This window comes from Phalacrocorax carbo, chromosome 11, assembly GCF_963921805.1.
Source record: "Phalacrocorax carbo chromosome 11, bPhaCar2.1, whole genome shotgun sequence".
Classification (NCBI taxonomy): Eukaryota; Metazoa; Chordata; class Aves; order Suliformes; family Phalacrocoracidae; genus Phalacrocorax; species Phalacrocorax carbo.
The window spans coordinates 18,520,609-18,541,289 of NC_087523.1; the positions used below are offsets into that span (position 1 = coordinate 18,520,609).

The 20,681-nt window shown below is 39.5% G+C and overlaps 1 protein-coding gene across 1 annotated transcript in view; it reads right to left on the bottom strand.

Annotated features, from left to right (window-relative positions):
- Positions 1-18,990, bottom strand: part of TENM1 (teneurin transmembrane protein 1) — a 256,274-nt gene extending 237,284 nt beyond the window's left edge. The window contains exon 1 of the mRNA XM_064463313.1: positions 18,043-18,990. Coding sequence (XP_064319383.1) covers positions 18,043-18,259 — 217 coding nt within the window. The 5' untranslated portion in view covers positions 18,260-18,990. The remainder of the gene's footprint in view (positions 1-18,042) is intronic.
- Between the last annotated feature and the right edge of the window lie 1,691 nt (positions 18,991-20,681).

Genomic DNA, 20,681 nt, shown 5'->3' on the forward strand with positions numbered 1-20,681 from the left:
TCAGTGAGGTTTTCAAGAGACACTGCATTATGCCCCAACAATAAAACTGAAAATCCAATTTTGTTTCCATGATTTTGAAAATCCAACCCACAAACTGATTTTTCAGTGTTAAAATATTCTCTTTTCCCCATAAATTCACTAACTGCTTTTCAGTGTGCAATCACCTTTTCCACTAAAAAATAAAAAAAACACCAAAAATCAACTCAGACTGCAAGATACCCCCGTCAGAGCTTAGGACAGCTCAACAGTTTGCCTTTGCCCTGTTTCGGATCAGGGGTGCACATATTTGCCCCTTTTTTTTTTTCTTTTTTTCCAGATCTTCCAAAAATTTACATGTGGCAGACATTATTTTACAGGAACTCAATAACCTAACGTCTACTATGGATGCAGCATATCCTTTAATTTCGACTGAACTGCTAAGTAACATTTAGATCAACAAATACACCCTTCAGATTAATCCAGGAACAAGGAAGAGAGAGGGCATGCGCATGTGCACAAGCTCTTCAGCACTTCCCTTCACATCCAATTACATCCAGCTGCCAATCTGACACAAATGAGAATGTATGAAAGACAACTTGGCACATCCGTTCCATTTGATTAGCCGACTGGGGATACAGCTTGTCAGTCAAATAAGCCCTCTTCCCCCCCAAAAAAATCTTGAGGGGTTTGTCATCAAATGTTCCATCTGATCAAGAAATGGGAGATTAAACTGCCCTCAAAAAATTCCGGCTGCTTCTGCTCCCTTCTTTCCTCAATTGTTCAGTTTACCAAAGGGATTTCAATAACAGCAGTTCAAACTTAAAGGTCAGCCCTACTGCAGTTTAAGTAATATTAAACCAATCTAATGGAAATAACTGGGTTTGTGTATCTTATTTTTGATACGTACAATCACAGTAACTCTTTTTCAACCGTTTAACATCACACAGCATCATTATTTTTTAAGTTAAATAGCTCTTAAGGCATATTTTACCCTAAAATGCACATCATGGTTCCCACGGAAAGATGAAAATCTGAGAGATTTGCGTCAGCATAATGAAGTTCCTAAGCACATAATATAGTATCTACAAACTTTTCCATCTCAAGATTCGATGTAGAGCTCCTAAAGAGGGAAGTACCACCACCGCTCCTGTGCTGCAACAAAGGGAACTAAATATGAGAAGAATTCCAGAGCACACCGAATCAAAAGACCTCTGTACATTCTCATGAAGTTTAACCAAGTGCTGTGAGTCCCCATGATCCATCATCAAAACTTATCCAAACTTTGGGAACACAGCCACTACACAAAGAAATAACTCCAGTATTTTTACGTGGGTAGGAGCACCCGGCTACATTTTTCTTCATGTGAGTTCTAATTGTTTTAAAATACTAAGTGGCTTATTTAGGTGTATAATACTCAATTTAGCAGCTATTCTAGTCACTGACGTTGAAAACTCCAGCCTGTGATTCAGCCACATAGCATTTTTATCTCTCTCACAGACACAGCCATATAATTGATACCTGGGAAATAACAAGCCACTGACTGGTAAGCATTAAAAAGTGATTGCTCGCCTTTGAAAATTAGCAGGCAGGCACCTGCTCTTTCTAATGCAAATCACAGGTAATGCTGACTATCCACATCTAAAACCGAATCCCCTTCATCATCAAATAAATGGATATATTTGTATTGCTAATGTGTGTAAGGATGTTTGGGAGGCTGAATACCTAACATGAGATAGCTGGGAGTCCTTAACAACTTTGTTAGACAAATCCTAAAAAAGGAAATTAGAAAATGACATAATTTGTTTGGATCTTAACAGACTGAAAAACGCAGGAGGAATTACCCACTCTATTAGCGTTCCCCATAAAAATTGCTTCTAACGTTTTCCAGCATCTGCCTTCGAGACATTTTATTTGTGGAACGGAAGACGCACACCAGAAGCCTTCATAGCTAACGTACCTTGTATTCTGCAGCAGCGGGCAACTGAAAGCCTGTGAGCTCACCATAATTCTGCGAAGCTGCTTGATCAATGACGCTTGGGAAGAGTCAAAGTTATGAGTCACCACAGCAGCTGAGAGTACTCTAACCCAAAGAAAATAAATCAGACCCAAAGAGCAAGATATCTCACTATCAGATTAGCCTACAGCGACCCTGTAAACTCCTCCATGCCCTGAAGGAAAGCTTGCCATAGGCAGATAAGGAAAGCTCTCCTGTATTGCTGGAAATACTTTGTGCCTCCTTATTAAAAAATTCACACAGTTGGAGGTGAACTAATTGAGGTGGTGGAGACAGTAACACAGAAGGCACTTAAAATGTAATTAAGCCATGATCAGAAAAGGGACACATAAGGGAGAAAGCACTCAAAACAGAGACTCCAGGGAAATACCGGAGTCAAGCAAAAACGAGAGCAACTGTGTATTAAACCATGTTCAGGGACTTTTATAGATATTGCTAAAAGAATCCGTGCAGATATTCAGATCAAACAGTAAGGCCAAGAAAGAAACATACCTCACGTGCTGTAACGTGCGCCAGAGACAGGTGTTTTGACAGGAAGAAGAGGGCCCTATCCTGCACCTGAGCGATTCTGAATCACGCTGGCGATCTAGGAACAAGAATGCTACAGGAACGTTAAGTGTCTCAATTCCTTTGGTTTTGTTCTACGAAAACACACTTTAGCTGTACCGTTAGCTGTTGTGGAAGGACTGCAGCAGCAACTATTTCATATACCGGAAAGCAAATCCACCCATCCACTGACTGTATTGAGGAGGGGGAAAACAAACAAAGCAAAAAGAGTAAAAACAAGTCAACAATCTTGACTTCACATTATTTGGGGGGGGTGGGGGGGGAAGTATCAGAAAAAAATACAAGCTAATATCCAGTTATGTAAGGCATATTTTTTTTTACATCTGAAAACAAGGAAATGCTTAAATATCCTTTTGTACAATAGTTTCTTCTAGCTGACAGCTTTGTTTTAAATAGACCTTAAAGCTCTTTTCCATTGTTTCTCCTATTAAATTTGTTGCATGCAAACCTGCAGAGTTCAGAGCCTTCACAAGAAACAGCTACCCCGTAGCGTCCAAGTCACGTGTGGATTTTGCCTTTTTTTCACATTATCCACCATTTGGTATTGTCTCATCTCCCTCCCAGCTGCTTCACATTTCCTGAGCTGCACCATCTCGCACTGTGTCCGATATTAGACACAGCAGTGACAGAGCAAATGGGAAATAAACAGCCCAGCTGATCAGGACAACTGGCAAAGGATGCACGCAGCACATCCAGAAGTGGTTATGAGCGCAAAAACCCCCCACAACATTTGTTTGTAGGAACTTAAATCACTTCTCTCTAAAAATATAGCAATATCCTCTCTGACTTGACTCTAATCAGATGGAATTGTTGTAAACCAGCCTGATTCCCATTTCAGCAAACACATGAAGAACAAGCACTGAATTAGGAGCCAACATTTTTTAATGATAGGGCTCCTAGGGGAGGGGGGAGGAGAGAAGGAAGGGCTTGGACTCAGTGGGTTTGAACATGAGGATGACTCAAAACCAAGAAGGATGAATGGTGAGCTGCCATGTAGCAATGAAGAAAGCGAACACAGGACAAAGAACCATTTTCACCAGGCTAATAAAAAGTACTTATGTGAACTGCCTTGTCAACAACACAGACATTCAGAAGAGTACGTACATCCCTCACCCCTGCCCCCCATCCCACATGCCCCGCGTTCATTTCAATTCAAAATAAAGAGCAAGGAATGAATGGATGGACACCAAGTCAGAAAACAAAACACCGAATGAGAAGCAGCCTGTTGATACGCTACTACTGAAAATTTCACAAGTCAGTATTTTCCTGTTTAATAGAGTTGATTTCTTGCTTAGACTAGTTTGTTGAAATTATAACAGGCAGATTTGTTAAAAGCATGTTTTGAGGCTAATTTTTACAGAATAATGACACGAACACTGTAAAGTTGTGTTGAATGTCGCCAAAGACACCAGGTCAGTGAATACCTCGCTTGCAGGGAATCTACTACTGAACTCTAACCACTCAACTAATACCTGTTACTGCAGCTACTTATTATATAGCACTTCTATTCATTTTGATATTTACACAAAATAATTTACACAAAAGAAAGAAAACAGCCTTTACGCTCCCTTTTTCTCCTTTAGTAGGACTTATTAGCCATTAAAAATACAGTTTATGCATACAATTCTTCTAAAAAGATCATAAATCTAAACTGAAATACAGGTACTTGCTAGCAACATTATCCCACTCAATTGACAGTCTAGATAAACCCATTACCATAGCCTATTTAAGGACTGAGATTTCTTTTAGTAGCTACAGTCCTTGAAAAAAAACTTGAAAATACCAAAATATAACGTCTGAACACTCAATCACAATAAATATCTAAATTGGAGCGAGTTACAGCAAAGCAGCATATTATTGATGCCCTCTGTGTGTACCTCACATTCAGGTGTGGGATTTAAGGCAGATGAGTGGCAGGTGTGTCTCTTTTTTCCTAAACCACCAAACATTGTATAAAGGAAGAGTATTCTAACCCTCATCACCATCATTTGACCCAAATCTGATACCACAGATGATAGAGTGTTATTAAAGCATGAGGAACCATAAGCTTCACGCTGGTAAAACAGTGACAGAAATGATCAGTGGTGTGAGAAGTTTGGTTTATTTGAATGGAGCTCTTCAGGGATGACGATAATTATCTGTGAAATGAATATTCATCACATGAGTGAATTCAAGGCTCAGTAATACTTCACTGGAGAGTGGGAATAATGGTAGGGAGAAGTTGGCCAAAGCAGACACAGCTCACTTTGTACTGAGGGCTAGTGCAGCTGTATGACAGAGAGATGGGTGCCAGGAATTCATGAACTGGAGCGACAGCCTGCAGAATGCAGACCTATCCCCTATGTTAGCTTCTAAATACAAAGCTGAAAATGAGCTAAATCGCTTTTATATCCCCAAAGGTATGCTGAGCCCTACTCCAATAAACACATTACTGCCATTATTTCTGCAAGAAGTAAATAGCACTGAGGTATCTAACGCCACCCCTCCCTTTTCTACACAACTCCAAAATCTCTTCCTGTCAGAGAGCATCATCTTTACTTAGAGTAATAAAATTTTTCAGAGGCAGACATTTCAAAAAGGTACAGTCTGTCTCTGGCAATTTCTTTGCTAGTGGCACGAGCCTCCGGCTAGCTGAAGTGAACACCTGGCAACCGACCCAAAAGCACGATGGGACTGAAGTAGGAGAGTTTAACTTTACTTATGAGCTTTTCTTTCTTCTTTTTTATTTTTTTTTTAAATTTTAAATAGATGTTATCAGACTGGGGGGCGGGGAACCAACCTAAAGAAAATGTTTGCGTGCTGGGTGTCCTCAAATTTTTTTTAAAAAAAAGCGATGTAGAAAGCAGACTGGACTGTTTCGGAGGACCTTTCCTTTCATGACCAAAACAAGTTGAACAGCTACGTGGGGTAACGGAGACGTGAGGACAGAGAGGAGTCCAACAGGACATCGCCGGAACGAGGAAACACTACCTGTGTCTTCTGGCCCCAAAACAGCGCAGTGATGCTACCACAATCCTTAAGCGCAAACCAGCAGTGTTTAAATGAGTAACAGTAACTAAACCTATCCTGTGGTGAGGGCAGTGGTAAAGGTACACACAACCCATCACCATCCATATGACTGTTCCAGAGTCATACGGCAGGTGTGATCCAGCCCGCTGGCCAGAGCCACCCCTGACCTCCTGCCATTCCTGGGAAGCAAGCCAAAATTTAATAATGGCGAGTACCATTAAAGTAGTAGAAGTATGGGGAGGAGCCACGAGATACTTTAAAACATGCATCAGTGAGATCTTCAGGAGTCTGATCCAACAGCAAGGACAAACATGGAGAAATAAGTCAGTAAGTAGGTTGGTTTCGGGTTTTTTTTTAATTGTCTGAAAGCAGTTTCGTTTTCTAAGCATAGAATAAAAACAAACCATTAGCATCCTTCTCCCCAAACACCTAAACTCTACAGATCAATAGCCAACAATTAATTGCAAACATTAAGTAATCACTAGTACAATATCAGCTTAAACTCATGTCACACCTATAAGGGTTATTCTCACTGATACCAGAAAGAACTGTATCCCTAGAACCAACAGTTCAACTAATCCTTTGAGAATCTGTACGCAAACCAAACCAACCAAATAAATCCTAGAAATATTTCCTTTCCAAAACCGCTAATTATACACTTCTGACAAAACACTACTCAAGGTTATGCATTGGCATATGCTACAATACGTAATTTGTAATGTACTATTTGGTTGTTAAAGACAGAAAGACCATTTTCTGATGTACAGTAGTGAGACGAGCGAAGTCAAAGGACTGATTGCACAGTGTTAGTATTAAAAACAGACCTGCGTTTCTCATATTTTCATCCATAAGCAGAAATCGAAAATGAACTTTCTGCTGTATCTTCACAAAAAAATTCAACAGAAAAGAAAGTCTTAATCCGAAGACCAAAACAAAATACAAAACTGCATGTCAGATAGTGTCTCTTAAGACTAAAAAATGCAATCTCATTAAAATTAATGCATTAATTTATTAAGGAATTTAATCATTGGAAAACCAAAATTTTAAGAAGTTCAATAAAACCCGCCAAATATCTTAGATAATTCCTCAAGTTAAGTTTAAATGTTGAGGAAGCAATGAAAACCATCAAGCAGCATATCAAAATCCCACCTTGGCATAATGCCTTCCTGAATAAAGATGCCTAAGCTAGTATACTCAGTTCTAGCTTTACCCACAGGAGCAGTTTTGCCTGTGCTAACCCGTTAGGCGAAGGGTACGCTTTGTCCTTGGTCACAGACACAAGTTGCGTGTGTTCTGACATTAAACTGTGTTGTGCTCAATAAGATCAAGCAAACAGACAGTCCAGTACAATTATTAGTCTTCTGATAATTTTTCTTTTATTCACTAGAACTCACTAAATACCACTGAATATGGGGCTGGCTCAGAAAAGTTGGATCCACAGGAGGAGAAAAGAAATACATTGAAAGGAGCAAAGCTCGACTTTACATGACGGCAGTCACCATGGGAGGAGGAGTGCTGTCAGCACACATAGCTACTGTGTGCTCATCGTTATTTTTACAATAGCCAAGAGACAAGATGCTCGTCCAAGATACGCTCACATGAATAAGGATTTATCCAGTAAGACCAGACAAATAATTTCCTCTTTTCCTTTCTCAATTGAAATACAAGGATTTTTTTCATACCATGCCCTTCTCTTCATCAATTCTGTATTTCCTTCCAGAGAGCCAAAGATAAATGAAATTTGCAATCCATCCCCAAGCACAAAGTGAGAAAAGGAACTACAGAGAGGGAAAATTACAGGCACACTTTCCAAGCAGCACAAGGGAATACCTCTGGGGGCAGCTATTAGACAACATTGCTAATATTTATCTATTTAAACTCTTAGTAACTGACTCCAATGCCAAAGGCAAACCCCAACTGGTCCAAAGTTAGCATGCATGTGCACACACTTTCTGATCTCTGCATTTCCTTTAATATTCTGCATCTCCATATGTACAATGAAATCTCAGAAAAAATCCTCTTGCTATTTTTCTGAACTAAACAGGGCAGGGTGCAAGATTGCACCTTACAGTTATGCGGGTAGAACTTGCATCGTGCCATGCCAATACTACACGCGTACCCTTCTGTATTTATACCCAGGTATGTAGTAACGAATGTGAAAATTCCCACAGAAAAACAACAGGAAAACATTACTGAGAGATTTTAAAATTAATTCCTGCCTCCAGCTGAACAGAACTAATTTTAGGTAGGGCAATATACAATCCTTTGATTTCTACTAAAAATTTTTAAGTAACAACCAATTCCTTCAATTTCATTACTAGGAAGGATTAAAAGTATGTCCCAAAATTACATTACAGATGACCACGTCAGTGTCCTGATATGAGTTTTATAAAAAAATTACAAAGTTCTCTTGCCTTGGATTACAGCAGCATAAGAAGTTACAGAACTGTTTTTCTTCAGGCAATGGTGAAATAAAGCGATCAAGCTAGCAAACATCATTAATTGCATGCAAGGAGAGTTTAGTACGTTTAAAGTGCATTGAGTGCAAACGTTTTAAACAATATTTGAAGTTGCTCTTTGATCAGAATTTAAAAACCTTCACCCTACGAGAAGTGCATGCGTGCTTCACAAGCCACAAAAGAAAAAATATCTGAAAGAAAGAAAACAGTCTTTTCTGCACTAGTGTTGCTCACGGGGTTCCAGTTGTCACAGAATCACAGAGCAGCAGATGTTGGAGGGGACCTCTGGAGATCACCCCGTCCCACCCCCTGCTGGAGCAGGCACCCCCAGAGCAGGGGCACAGGACCGCGTCCAGGCTGGGGGTGAATGTCTCCAGGGAAGGAGACATTCAAAAGTTATGATTGCTTACTTGTATTATTTACTTCTCTCTTGAATGATATTGAAGTAAATCATGCCAGCTTCTTGCATGGTGCCAGAAGTACAAAATGCTACAGTTAATCAATGTAAAGTACAAGTGAGCTTCCATTTGTAAGACTTAGGAAAAAAATTACAACTAATAAATTGAATTAACGCAGAAATTAACATACCTGTAAGAGATCACTATGTTATTTGCCTTTCATTTCTATAACTTTTACACATAACAAAATCTACTTCTAGGATACGTTTTATTACAATTATGCTGTTAAGAAAATCATATATAAATAATCTTTGCTCTGTAATTTAAAATAAAGAGGAACTCAAGTTTTTATGTACTTTCTGACTGCCAACCACTTTCATCCTATTAAAATATTTGGAAGCAAGGGAGCCTTCAGAAGTTCTGACAAATATTTTGCTACTTCTATTGCTGTCCACTGGAACCGTACGCCTGTACCAGGAAGCCAAAACCATAAATACTGGAAAGCTTAAATAAAACCTTCTGATAAATCATGTAGTTTAAGCACATTGAGCCGTTTATTCTCTTACTTAGGTCCCTATTAGACCAATGCATCTTCATTTGTTTGCACGGAAGTAATCTTCAATTGTGTATGAATTAGTGAGAGAGAGTATGGCAAATCCAGTGAAGAAAGAATTCTCCTTTCAGCAGTTAGCTTAACAAAAAAAACAATTTTATCAACAGAAGTTTTGCAGAACAGTTCACAAATCTGAAATGAATTTTTCTCAGTGTTTAAGATTACACCAATTTTTCCTTCCACGGCAGCCTCCTAACAGCTAACACTACATAGTTTTGTAAGCGCGGGGATTGATTACATTCCACCCATTCCAGCAGGCCACTGCCGTTGCCTTGCTGCTCCTCCAAAAGGCAGCAGGAGCACCTTCACGTGGTCCCATTGTGCTCATGCTTTGTGACGTTCAGAAATGCCACCTACAGGGAAGTGGAATAACCCTGAGCATCTCTAGGGTTTTAAAGTTGATTCACTCTTCTTCATTATTTGTTTTCTGTAATTTCAATTCCAGGAAAAGTGCCTTCCTAGTAAAGTGATATAAACAATGGCTGAATCATGAAATACAGAGCTTTCCAGGAAAAGCTCTGCACAGGTCACACTGCACCTCTCTTCTCCTCTCCCAGGTACGCAGGAGGGGTGTTTTTGGCACTTCGGTCCCAAAGGCAGACTTGTCCCACTCCCAGGGGCCACGGGCAGCATAACCTGAACCCGCTTCTCTTTAGCTGACAACAGCTTCCTCTGCAGCTCCCTCTTGTCTGCAAAGCACGGTAACAGTCCCGGCTCACGAGATCGGCTTCTTCTTGGCAGTTCAAAAATCACGCGTGAAGCCAAGCACCTTACGTCAGTTATGTCAGTGGCAACACTGAATCTAGCTTTTCCGACACTACCGCTTGCAGTTATCGGCAAAAAAAGACTAAAACTTCTGTAACAGCCTATTTCTGAGCACAGCATTTCAGACAGTCCAGTTGCTAATGTTCTTTCTTACGGATGCAATTCCTGTAGCGGTTATGAATTCCAGTACATTAATACTGAATAAAGCATAGTTAATCTTTCAAAAATTTTACAAAACTTAACATTTATGTCTCATTAGTCACCGTGCTAATATTATCATTTGAATTTGCTGGCTTCATGATCTCTCGGTGATTTTCACAGCAACTGTGTATATTTTGCTGTGTGACTTTTCTAGGCCCTCAGGCTATTTTCCTGAGGTTACAGCTGGAAGTGCCTACAGGAACCTTACTCGGCATTCACTGTTTCGTTATGCAACTGGTGCCTGGAGGGGCGGCGGCGGTGAAAGAATCGGTCTGCTGCTGTTAAACATTACCTTATTCCTTCCATGCTGTTTTTTCCATCTGAGCATCCACTTGCAAAGCATTCCTAACGAGTGACAGTCAGCGGGAAGCTGATTGTTGAGCACCTTCCAATAAAACCGAAACTTCAAAACGAGAACCTTAGATTTTAAATCGCATTCACAATTTAGTTCACGTAAGTACCTACAGAACTAAGTTTAGGAGTATTTGAGTCTCATTCTCAAAAGAAAAACTACTTCAAGCTCTAACTGAGTTAGGATACACCCACCCTGCTATTTATCCAGATACACTGCAATGCCATCAACTCACTCGGCTACTTCTTGACAGTTCTTTATTTCAAGAGGTACAAAACCTTCTGACAGATACATAATTGAGAAACCCTGGGAAAATGTTATTTTGTTTCAGCATCTGCTCTATAAATGCAGATAAGCAAACCAGATTTCTAGTTCCAGAAAATCAGACAGCTCTTTGTTTCAAAAAGAGTGACACGGAAGCCCCAGCACGAGCACGTGTATTATCGCAGGGCACGTGCAGAGCGTTCCCTGGTTCCCATGCTCTGGAACACGCACTTCATCACTCTGTCTTGATGCCTGTTCATATCTCAGTTTTAACTTACGACAGATCTTCTTGGGCACTTTTAAGTATAATAGGAAGAGGCTCTATTAATATAGCAAGAACATTTTACAGATATCATTTCATGCTTTGACCTGAATTTGACCAGAATTCCAAAACATATTAACTCAGAAGCTTAAGCCTCTGCTGTAGATGTTCCATGAGTACTGGGCACAGGTTACTGTAAGGATTGCTGTATCTCTGGATCTGTTACACTGGCTGGGTTACCCTCCCTTTCTGACTTTTATTTCTATGATTTCTGGCATTTTACACCATGGAAAATTGGCGATTCAGAGAAGAGAATGGAAATTAGGATTGTCGCTTCTATCTGTACACTGACAAATGGACTGTTAAGCTTGTGTAACATTTGGAGAATGCTTTTTTTATTCCTTAGATGAGATTTGTTAGCAGGGGATTGGAAATGCACTGTGATCCTTCTCTAGTTTATTTCCTTTCTCGGTAGTTTTTTTTTTTTCCTCACTTTTTTTCCTCTCTCAGATATTCACTTTTTAAATCAAAAGAATTACTTATGAGAATGAAACTATTTTTGATCATACACAGCATTTTTTTCTTCCACTGAGATGATGGCAGATATTATAAGATTGGAAGCAGCATTACAGGAACGGTGACAGCACCCACTTCAGCCTGTGGGAAAAGAGTCTCTTTGCACATTTTGTTTGCTCATGTATTTTGATTTGACGAGGGGAAGGAAAAGTATTCCCTCTGTGAGATTTCCAATGAAGCCACAAACATAGTTTCCTCACCCGTTATTCCAAGGAGAGAAATTTCCAATTACTTGGCAAATCAAGAAAGAATATCCAGCGGGGATCTGAATTTAAGTGCAGCTTTTCCTTTCCTTAGAGTTTGCAGAGAGTCCCCACACAGAGAAGGCTGCAGTCCAGGAAGCCACAGGGAACTGCTCATCGCACTGTTTTTCTCTGGGAGACAGTAACATCGCCGTGATCACAACACAACCAGCCAAACAAAGCACAGCACACCAGGTACCCCTTTTTCTGCAAGGGAATATAGGAAGAGACAATGCACTAAAGCTTTAGGAGCGTGAAGTCTTTTACTCTGCCTCCTATGTTATCTTTTTTGGACAACATGAAACTCAAACGCTCGGACCAGATGGTCTCACATACAGCAGCAGGAGATGGAGCTTATTAGCTATCGCTTCCTTCCGCTAGTACACAGCCCAGAAATCTGAGAGACCTTTAAATCACCCTCTACTGAAAGCTGAGCCCCTTTCATGAGACAGTACGAGTGATATATTGTGTGCCCTTACACAGACATGAGTTCCTCATTACACTTCAAGTCCCCGCTCTGAAGTATGCAGGTACAGAACATGCTTAAGTTCTCAGAAGTTTTTCTAAATTTAACAAAATAACATTGTAAACAACATTAAAAGTCTCAAATTGAAGTGTCTGGCATTTGCAAACAAGTGGAAAAGGTTCTAATAATACAAAACACCTCAACAGTTTTGATACAAGCCTTATCTAGCAATAATACGTTACCAGAAGCCTGCTATGTTATTTTTGTATTTTTTTCCTTAAATTACAGAATTCCAAGAAAAGTGCTTGCCAAAATAATTAGTGTCTGTTATAATCAGCTTGTTCCTACCTCCCCCTTCCAGAACTCAGGAACGCTTCATTCCACTGTGCTACAATCACCTTCCGCAACAACTCAATACACAGCTCCGAACAAATGAATGCAGCTTAAAGGTTAAAAAAAAACCAATAAACCAAACCCCATCCTTCGTTAACCCACGAATCTCATAAAAAAGAAAACACTGGCAACAAGAGAAGTAAATAACTACCCAGCTGAAGAGTTCAGAACTACCACATTTCTAAAAGCCTGCACAGCAGCAGTTCTTTTAAGAGACTTCTCATTTTACATATTTTCTTGTCCTTTTCAAAACTAATGATCTCCCCTTCAGCTGCAAACATAAAAAGTGCATGTTGCCGCATCCTGTTTACATGTCAATAATTAGCCATTATGATATGTTTTATTTTTCCCAGTCTTTATCACACTAATATGACTGGCAAAGGCTCCAACATATGCAACTAGCAGGTAGAGCTATATTGGACTCTTCTACCCTATTCCATTGATCACCAGGTTAGCTACTGGTAGTACTTGAGCTCTACCTTCTTAATACCAAGAAGAGTTTGGGGGTGCCCCTGATAATTTTTTTTCCCTTCATTAACTGCTCTTTATGGAAGTTTAAAAGCACAGACTCCTAAATTCACCCAGGTAAGTGCTCCAGATCTCTGTTAAAATGATAAAAAATCACAGGCACTCTGTTGGCATCCATTTCCTCTGGGAGGGCCCACAAGTCCACAAATTTGTGTTATGTGAGAGTATTATTCTAGTGTTCTATGTAACAGATTAAGGGAAGAAGCTACTAAAGATTGGCTCGTCATTTAAAAATGAAGTAATTGAAACCAAAAGCACATGCTATATACAGCCCAAATTCACCTCTCCGTGGCCCTGGTAGAGACACAAGGCAGATTTGCTGCCCTGAATGGATTTACATAATTTTGAAATCAGATGAGAATATGGCTATTATGTAAAAAGCTTTTGCTACTTCACAGATGACAAAAAAATACCGTGACATTTTCCTGACAGGACAATTTCCTACCAGTGCTTGTCAGCATGCCTTATATTTATGTCCATGATGATCAGTAAAACTGGTTTGGACTGGTCGTATGATGCTAAGAGTTACATGTGTTTAAATCTTCCTTCATGGTAAGCTTAAATTTGTTGAACTTTAAAGCACAGCAAAACAGACCCCCATGCAGTTTTTCCTTTCTAGGGAAAGAAAGTGCTTTTCAGCACTGGAACATTTCTATTGCCTACGTATCCTCACCCTTGCCAGGGCGTAACAAAGGGCAGAAATGAGAATCGGATGGCAACAGCAGTAAGCTAAACACACCAGACGCAGAAACCTCAAGGGTGAAACACAAGCGGCCTTAGGCCGAAGAGCACGGCTTCCTCCCGTTGTGACCCAGGCCTCTTCGTCAAGCCAGTGGAGTTCATTCAAGGAAGATTTTGAACATTTAGCTGGATCCATTTACCTATTGCTCCTGAAGATGATTTTATGTACCTTCTCTACAAAACATTTAATATGTCACCAATCTGCAGCTTTTGTCATACCAAAATGATTTTCTTACTTCTTGGGCTAAAAGGAGAAAAGGTCAATTCTTTGTGAAGCACTCTGAAACATCATTTCCTAGAATACTAGTAATGTTGATTTTTTCACACAGCTTTACCAGAAAATATTTGCCGTTGGATCCTCCTGCTAGGAATAACTCCAGTTTGCCTTGCTCATAATGTTGTTCAATATATTTATCTTGCCAGGAAATACACGTTTGTCTAACCAGAAATTTACCACCGTATGCTCATATTGTTAACAATCAATAAACTTTATCATGCCAATGACTCAATCCCAGATGCTTATCCTATCAGGAATTCATTCCTCTAAACTAGTGTTTTCTGCAAATCTATAATTAACCTAAAAGCCATAAAGCTTTTCTCGTACTGCCAGTATTTGGAAAGAACAGCTCCTTTCATACTTACTTTGGTAGAAACAGACAAAACTGTGGAAGAAAACAGTTCTAATGAAGTAGACACGTCACAGATAAGCTAGAAGTGCAGTCTATGTATGGTACAACTATTTGGAGCAATAAATCACATTTTACTCTGAAGCTATTTACTAAATTCAGCTGACAGCCCAGTCTAATTTATATAACCTACCATGCTTAAGTGGCCAGTACAAATTCTTCAGGTTTCCATAAGCATGTAAATTGGTGTTTCTTTTCACAAAACTAGATCAGTACAGATACCCTACACTTGTTCCTGTTATAACCTTCTCTTAAGTAATTTTTTTATTCTGAAACAATTTTCTTCTCACATTCCATCATTAGAGCTCATTTGATTGCTATCTCACCCTCCTCCATTATCACTTCATTCATGACTGTTACTACGTGTCTGTGCTCTCATCTATGCTCACATCTTTTGTGGATGAAGTTCATGGTTTTATCCTCCCTGTGCAATACATTAATTCATCACACATTAAATACAGGATACTTTTTCAGCTGTAGCCAGTAGCTAGAGAAGAGTATGTCCCCACCTGGGGATACACCTATGGATGCCCCTTCAGCTTTAATATGTAGAATTCTTTTATGCAATAGTCCTAAGTAAGCGCTCTCCTTACGCAACAATCTTCTTCGTAAAGGGGCACTGTGGGGTTTTCAGTTTTGATTTTTTATTTTACCGTCCGAAGATGTGCCAAACATGACAAAAACTTTGCTAAAGATTCTGATGAGGAATTTTAGAAAAGAATGGATTGAAAACAAATTCCATCTACAGCTTTATGGATTCATGCCAGATTCAGAGTCCAAAACTGAACCTGACTTCTTTCTGGTGTTGACAGAGCAAGCACCCAAATCACCACCAACTCTCCAGCTCCCAGGCCCCACACTGTGAAACCTGGTGTCCTTTTGGAAATGACACACTAGAACTGCGATCAGATCAAACTCAGGGTGAAGTCTGAAATCTTACACTCAGCTTTACAAATTTTTTTGCTCTTGTTTGAATTTTGAGCTCAACCAGTTTTATATTTCAAATCTGTGCTGCTTGCCAGGCCTTCTAGGTTCAATTTGTGGCAGAAGAAAACTGTATGATTTACATCACTAGAAAGATATAGGGGTGAATTCCCAGGATGCCAGACGGATACACTTAGCAGTGTAATTGCTAACTCAGTCATACCAAACTGAATTTGTCACAGGAGAAAACTGTGATTTCTAGTACAACAAGCAAAGTCCAACTCCACCCTTACAAACCAGTACACGAGTACATGTTTTTAAAAACACTTTTATGCTCAATAACACAATAAAGTAAGCAGTATATATTAAATAATAATACACTGACCTAGACAGTTCAGGCAAGAAGGTGCGTAGAGGTAAGCAAGTATTTCAGTGCTGCCCTGCCTATTGACAAACCACTGTAGAGGCTCACGTGATTTTCTGTGAAGATGGACATCAAGCCTCATACAGCAGTTTGAGGCAGTACAAGACTGTAGTGCTTCCAAGAATAAACGCACTAATGCTTGTAAAATAGAAGATCTGCAAATTCATAGAGTATCTCATATAAATTAATCTGAACGGAAAAATCTTGGGGCATACATTTCCAATAAAATCATCTTACAACACGAGTGTAAAACACTTGTTGGTTTGCACAGGCATAAATCTGAGCCCTAACAGGCCAGTCCTGAATAAGTGAGGTAAGTTCACGCCTGACAACTTCTTGCAGAAATGCACACTAATTTGACCATTCCTCCAAAATTATTAATGCGATTGCTTTCAGGGGCACTGTTCTGGAAGAACAAACTCAACATACGGCACGCAGGCTGGTTTCTAAGGCCTACAATACAGCGATTGCAACCTTTTTATACGTGTCCAAGCTAGCGATGCTACAGCTAACACAGATACCAATAGCAGCAAAGCTTTGCAAACAGGGAGCTCTTCAGAGGCCAGGGTCAATGCAAAGGTTATGCTTTCATAGCCACAGTTGTCAACAAAGAGGTAGTTGCTTTAAGTAGATCTACAAGTACATTAACAGCATCTCCAGTTACAACAATACAGCCATATCTTGGTCAACCAAACTCTCATAACATGTTGAAGATCAAGTAATGTACAAAGAATCAAATATGTAAGTTGAGCTTTCTGAACCATGCTTTACTGAAATCTGTACTTACGACTTTTTCTTTCCCAATATTGCAGTTTTGTAACTCTTTGGAGGGAATATGTACATGGATTGAGGCTATCTCTGGCAGCTAGGTACTATTTCTCCCATGAATTATAGGTACTTTCACACAACACCAGCATTATGCACTAACTTAATTCAGAATATCTGCAGTAACAGCAAAAAGGCTGTAAGAGCTATGTAACACAGCTATTCTCATCTTTGCATTAATTCACACATCACAGAGGAGACAAGTTTTCCATATTCAAGAAGTCTATCTGTATTTTCTTGTTAAAAAAAATTATTTTAATATTGAGAAAATTGGAGAAGGCTTTTCTGAGTGAGTAGTGAGGGACTGGGTTGCTTCGTGTGGAGAATTTGGGGGGGGGGGCTTTTTTTGGTTGTTATTTTTCTTTTGGTGTTTTGGGGTTTGTTTGTTTTTGTGGTTTGATTTTTTTTTTTAAGTAAGTACCAAAATTTTTAGCTGAGAACTACTGGCCACACTATAATGGGTCAATTTAATCACCTCCTTGAAGAGCAGGGAGTGACTGGCCTGAAACCCTGGAGCTGTTACCGTTAAGGGGACTGGACTCTCACTGCTTGACACGCACTCTGATTCCGAAAAATATTCTCCTTTCTTCATCATCCTGCTCGAATTTGTGACGGAGCTAAAGGCAGCAGATAGGTCACTTGTCTGTACGAAGTGTGTTAAATGCAGCACGTGGGTTTCCACAAGCAGCAGTCTATCAGGGAATGCTGCAGTAAATTCTGCTCATCTCCTTCCGTCTCTTCAGTCTTAGTCTTTAGCTTTTATCTCTTACCGAACAGTAGCGTTTCCTAACCTTAGCTCAACCATCATAAGCTCTCAAATATTTCTCCTAGACTTCTGTCCATATAATGTAAAAGGCTAAAAAAGAAACTTAACCATTGGCTTTTTTCTTGTAATACACTAATTAACCGAATCATTTAAACACTGAAGATATTTATGTGATTAGAAATTTTGTTAAGAGAACTGTTGCATTTGAATTCATTCATAGGCTTTGTACAGCCTCAGTGTTGATTTTATACCAATATGCACACAACATATGCAAAGGTAGTGAATAATTAATCAGTCAACATCAGTAAGAAGAGTAGCTACTACTAAGGAAATATTTATCTATAGCTATCATGTGATCTTCTCCAGGATACCAGTCGTCAGTCCATCCTGCTAGAAAAGCAATTTGACTTCAAAAAAATATTTTCTAAATTTCTGGTATTACGGTATGGTTAAAAATAGCTAAGAAGTGGGTTGGTCACTACAAGCCCCAGAAAACAGCATGTTCACTTGTCTGCTGACAACATGATATTGTTTCATAGTAAGTAATCAGAAAGTAATTATAATTAGTAAATAAAACAAACAATTTACCTTGCGTGGACTGGTCAATGGTTTTTCTTTTTCTGCTATGACTGTTATAGTTAAGTCTTAGCTCTTGGCTATACTCATTCAGAGTTTCTCTTGAGTCATAAGATTGCCTTTGCTTTCCCCCATCTTCACTTTCATCTGAAGAACTTGTGTAAGTTAGATCCACTTCATGTTTAACTTTTGACAGTGGCTGGTAGGGTTTGCAGTCCATCTGCTCCATCTCTGATTAAATAGGCTCAAAGTCATGAAAACAAGCAACTGGAACTCCTTTAGGAAATAGTCCTGGGGGGGGGGGGAAAAAACAAAAAACACACAAAACAATAATGGATTTAATATATCACATATAAATTTAGCTCACAAAGCCCCAACTTTATTTTTAGTTGATATAAACCAATTAAATTACATTAATATCACTATAATACAGGAAACATCTTATTTTACTGTTTTAATTTTTAAAAATAGAATTAAAATAACGGCAACTTGAACAAAAAAAATAAAACAAAATCTTAAACACTATCCCATTAGACCAAGCAATAACTGTGCCTTATGCACAAAATATGTTACAAAAACTTATATTTGGTATTAAAGCTAAGACAGAACAGTTACTATTTCTCTAAAGGCACACATATTCAGCTGAAGTGAAAATAACAGCTTGTATCTTTTCAAATATGAAGCCTAGAAAACAAAGTTCACTCTCTTGAAGTACTTGAAGTATTTTGCTGTAAATTAAATAACATTTAATCAAGAATTAGCTATTTAGAAGACCACCAGACTTAGCAAAAACAAAAATACACCACGCTGTTACCCTACGAGAGTATATGACCATCCAGAAATGGACACCTTCCTTTCAGATTGTGTGGACACGTCAACAGGAACAAGCTCCCACCCTGCACTACAACCCCCTTTCTCCCCTACCCCTTCTGTCGTAACTCGTACCAACGTGGGGGCTCTACTGATCCTCAGCAAAACCTTCCGAACTGCAGCCGGCAGTTTTGTGTATCATTAAAATCCAATATCATTAAAATCAAGTGGGTTGCAGCTGCACATGCAACTGGTGCACTTGCCCTGTAACCTTGCCTTCATGAAGCTGCTTCCATCATTAATTTTAAGGCAAACTGTGCGATGAAATAACAGGGGTTATTGCATACACTTACAGCAGCATGGTTCACAAACAGGGAGCTCTGTTAAAAGAAGTTTCAGGTTTGTTTGGGTTTTTTCGATTAGCAGATGCTAATAACCCAGAAAAAGAAAAAGTAACAAAAAAGGTGGCTGTAAATATTATTGCTAGAAGACCAAAACCATTGAAGTTAAGAGATTATGCTTAACTAAAAAGCAATTGCTCATAGCTTCTTAATGATTTTAAGGTCAGCAACAGGATGAAGTAAGTTTAATACCCAGTTTGATATCAGCCCATCTCCCATCGGCAGCAAGGACATTTACCCCTGTACATTGCCCAGCTATGAGGGTAAAATATGAATCTCCAACAACCACCAGAGAAAAAGTGAAAACACAGAAAAGGTAAAACACAAAAAACCCCACAGAAAGCGCTTCTCGTTAGAGGGCTACAGAGGTGAGTTTGACTTCTGAAATTGTCTGAATCCTTGAAAAACAGCTAATGGTAGCTGTCACTGTGTTCCAGCACAGCAGAACTTCATCTTCTGCTTGGGTGTCCTCGCGATACTTTGAAAGGACCACCTTCCCGAGCAAGAGTGGAAAACTGCGCATGGTGTGAAGAGGGACGAAGGCTTCTAACACAGTAAGAGAAGAAGAAAATCCAGGCCCACAAAAGCCCTGGAGACACGGCAAGAAGGGGACAGACCGCTATGGTAGAAGTGACACCATGGAGCACATGCCTTCCCCTCCCCATATTTCAGGAGGCTATCTGCAGAAAAAGGTTAAAGACATGTCTTTGCCTGACACACAGAATCTCAGGGAGTTTCATCCAATCATTTCACCTGAGATGGAACAGCTCTTCAGAAACAAATTTAAAAAAAAACTAAAACAAACAAAACCAAATAAAATCCCAAACAACCATTCACATCTACTCAACAAGGTAGGCTTCAAAGCGCCCAAGTCAATAAAAAACTCTTCAAGAGAGGGGGAACTATAAAGACAAACTAAGGAGCTGCCAGTCTGCCAGAGGCCAAGGCCAGCGGACAAGCGTGTCATGGGGCTTCAGCAACGAACACAAGTCTTTGTGCCCTGGGTTGATTGCACTGTATTGAGTGGGTATAAGATGCTTCTGGAGACAAGTTACTGATAAGCACTATGTGCTTCTCAAAAGCTATCTGCCTAAATCATATACTGTTATTTGCCAACATTTCCTATTATTGCCTAAGAAGTTCAGTACTTATTTTACGAGTTGCTTTACCAGTCTGATCTGTGACAGAAGAACACAAAGGTGCTGTGACTTACAAGCACAGGGATGGCTTAAAAGATTACCTGATGACTCTGTAGAAATGGTTACTGACAGGAATAAGCCTTCCTATGTATCCCGTTTGACAGAGCAAATGGAGACAAGGCTACAGAAGCCACAGGAAAACAACGAGAAATTAAGGGCCTCTACCAAGAAGATGCAGGAGACAAGAAATAAATTTTGCCATGAAGGGAAGAAGTGCAAGCAGCCTCAGACGCATGCGGTG